Here is a 1763-nt window from a genome sequence, read left to right on the forward strand (position 1 = left end):
CCTTCCCCGTGCCGCGGCCGCCTCATCCGCCCATGCACATGCCAAAGATGATGTCTGAAAATCAGTACCCCGCAGAGCACAGGTAAGACTTCCAGTTGTGGGTCTTTATGGGGACTTTGGCTCTTGTGGGATGGATCGGTGGCCAAAAATTGTGGGGAGGGAAGGGGGACACCCATCCCCTTGCTGTGGTTGTGGACCAGGGCTCAGACATTGCTGCTGGGGGCCCCTGGAAGCCAGTGCAACAAAACGTGCTGCTTCCCTCTGGGGTCTTGCAGCTCCTTCAGCTCCCTGCAAATGGGGCCCTGCTCCTCCCAGCCCCCGGGACACCGAGCAGACCCTTCGACTCCCCCTCAGGAAGGGCGAAGGAGGCAGAAGCTGCTGCCTGCATCTGGCCCTGTGGCAGCAAGCGATGGTGCTGAGTCAGGGCTCCTGCTCTCCTCTCTCCTGCCCGCTGCAGCTTTCTGCCCTCCAGGCTGAGCCCCGCTGGGCTGGGGAGCTGCGGGTGTCCCCGAGCACCCCCGGGCTGAGGGTCAGTCCCCATGCATTGCAGGGCATCCCCATGATTTTGGGGCTGTGGAGGGAGAGACCCCGCTCCCCACTTCCTTGTCAAGCTGTGGCTTTGTTCCCCATCACCCCCATGTCCCTGGGGACTTTGCCCGTCCCCTCCCTTGCCCTGGGCTTGCTCATGCTGTCGGTAGGTGGGGTGGCGCAGGTCACAGTTGAGCTCTGGCTTTGCTTGTGGCCTCCTGGCTGCCCTTCACTGCGGTGATGGGGCAGCCCGGCGAAGGCCATGCAGCGGGGCCACAGAAACCCTTGGGACGTGCCCGCAGCAGGCGAGCATCCCTCCCCGGCGAAGCAGGGCTCTGCTCTGGGCGACCTTCGAGCTATGCGGGGGGCTGGCTGCAACCCCTCGGGAAGTGCCGTGCCAGCACAGGGCTTGGGTTTCACTCAGGAAGGGCAGAGGGACGCGGCTCGGAAATGGAGTAATCCCAGCCCGGCAGCTGGGAGGGCTCCGGTTACAAAGCCAAATGGCGCTCAGCCGGCGAGAGGAGCCGGGCGCAGAGATCGCCTTTCAAGGTGCCGGAGGGTGAGGGGATGTGGCAACACCCCCTCGAGATGGTCCCTTATCCACCACAGCCCAGGAGAGACTCTGCTAGGGCTCGGGCCAGTGGTGGCAGTACCCCAGAGCCAAAAATAGTGCTCCCTACCGCCGAGTTCAAGGTCTAATCCCAGCTGTGCAGGCGGATTAGCAGCCGGCTGGGGCTGCGGAGTGGATTTGACTTAGCGTAAGCACCTGCCCAGGCGAGCGTCCTCTGCCCCCTGCCTGGGGGCAGATTTTACTGGTTTGCACAGACTTTTACTGCTGGGGGGTGGGCTTTTTGTGTTTCCCTTTCCCACTCTTGCCCAGGCATCCCAGCCGCAGCTCAGGGCTGCTGTCATGGTGCGGTGCTTCACAGCGATGGCCCAGGCGCTGTCCTCCTCACCTGGCCCGGTGTCCCCAGCGCTGGGAGGGGGACAGGGCTCCCCAGTCCCCACAGGACAAGCCCTCAGCGTGGCTGTGCTCCTGAGGAACTGTCCCAGCTGGCTGTGGGTGGGACGCAACGCCATCCAAACCACCCCGGGCTGAGGGCACGGAGCCGGTGCTGGGTCCTAGCTGGGGGTGGGCGCTGGCAGTGTGGCAGTGGGGGTAATGCCCGGTAACGCTGTGTCCCTCTCCCCAGGTTTCAGAGGCAGCTGTCGGAGCCCTGCCACCCCTTCCCACC

General features: G+C 64.4%; 1 protein-coding gene across 1 annotated transcript in view; it reads left to right on the forward strand.

Annotated features, from left to right (window-relative positions):
- The window catches only part of LOC104131334 (ETS variant transcription factor 5), a 15872-nt gene that overhangs the window by 9898 nt on the left and 4211 nt on the right, over positions 1-1763 (forward strand). Inside the window, 2 exon segments of the mRNA XM_035900061.1 lie at positions 1-82; positions 1722-1762. The exon segment at positions 1-82 is cut by the window's left edge and continues 52 nt beyond it. Of these exon segments, the coding sequence (XP_035755954.1) occupies positions 1-82; positions 1722-1762 (123 nt within the window).

The sequence above is a fragment of the Egretta garzetta genome, unplaced genomic scaffold (assembly GCF_000687185.1).
Source record: "Egretta garzetta isolate BGI_Z169 unplaced genomic scaffold, ASM68718v1 scaffold448, whole genome shotgun sequence".
NCBI classification, from domain to species: domain Eukaryota; kingdom Metazoa; phylum Chordata; class Aves; order Pelecaniformes; family Ardeidae; genus Egretta; species Egretta garzetta.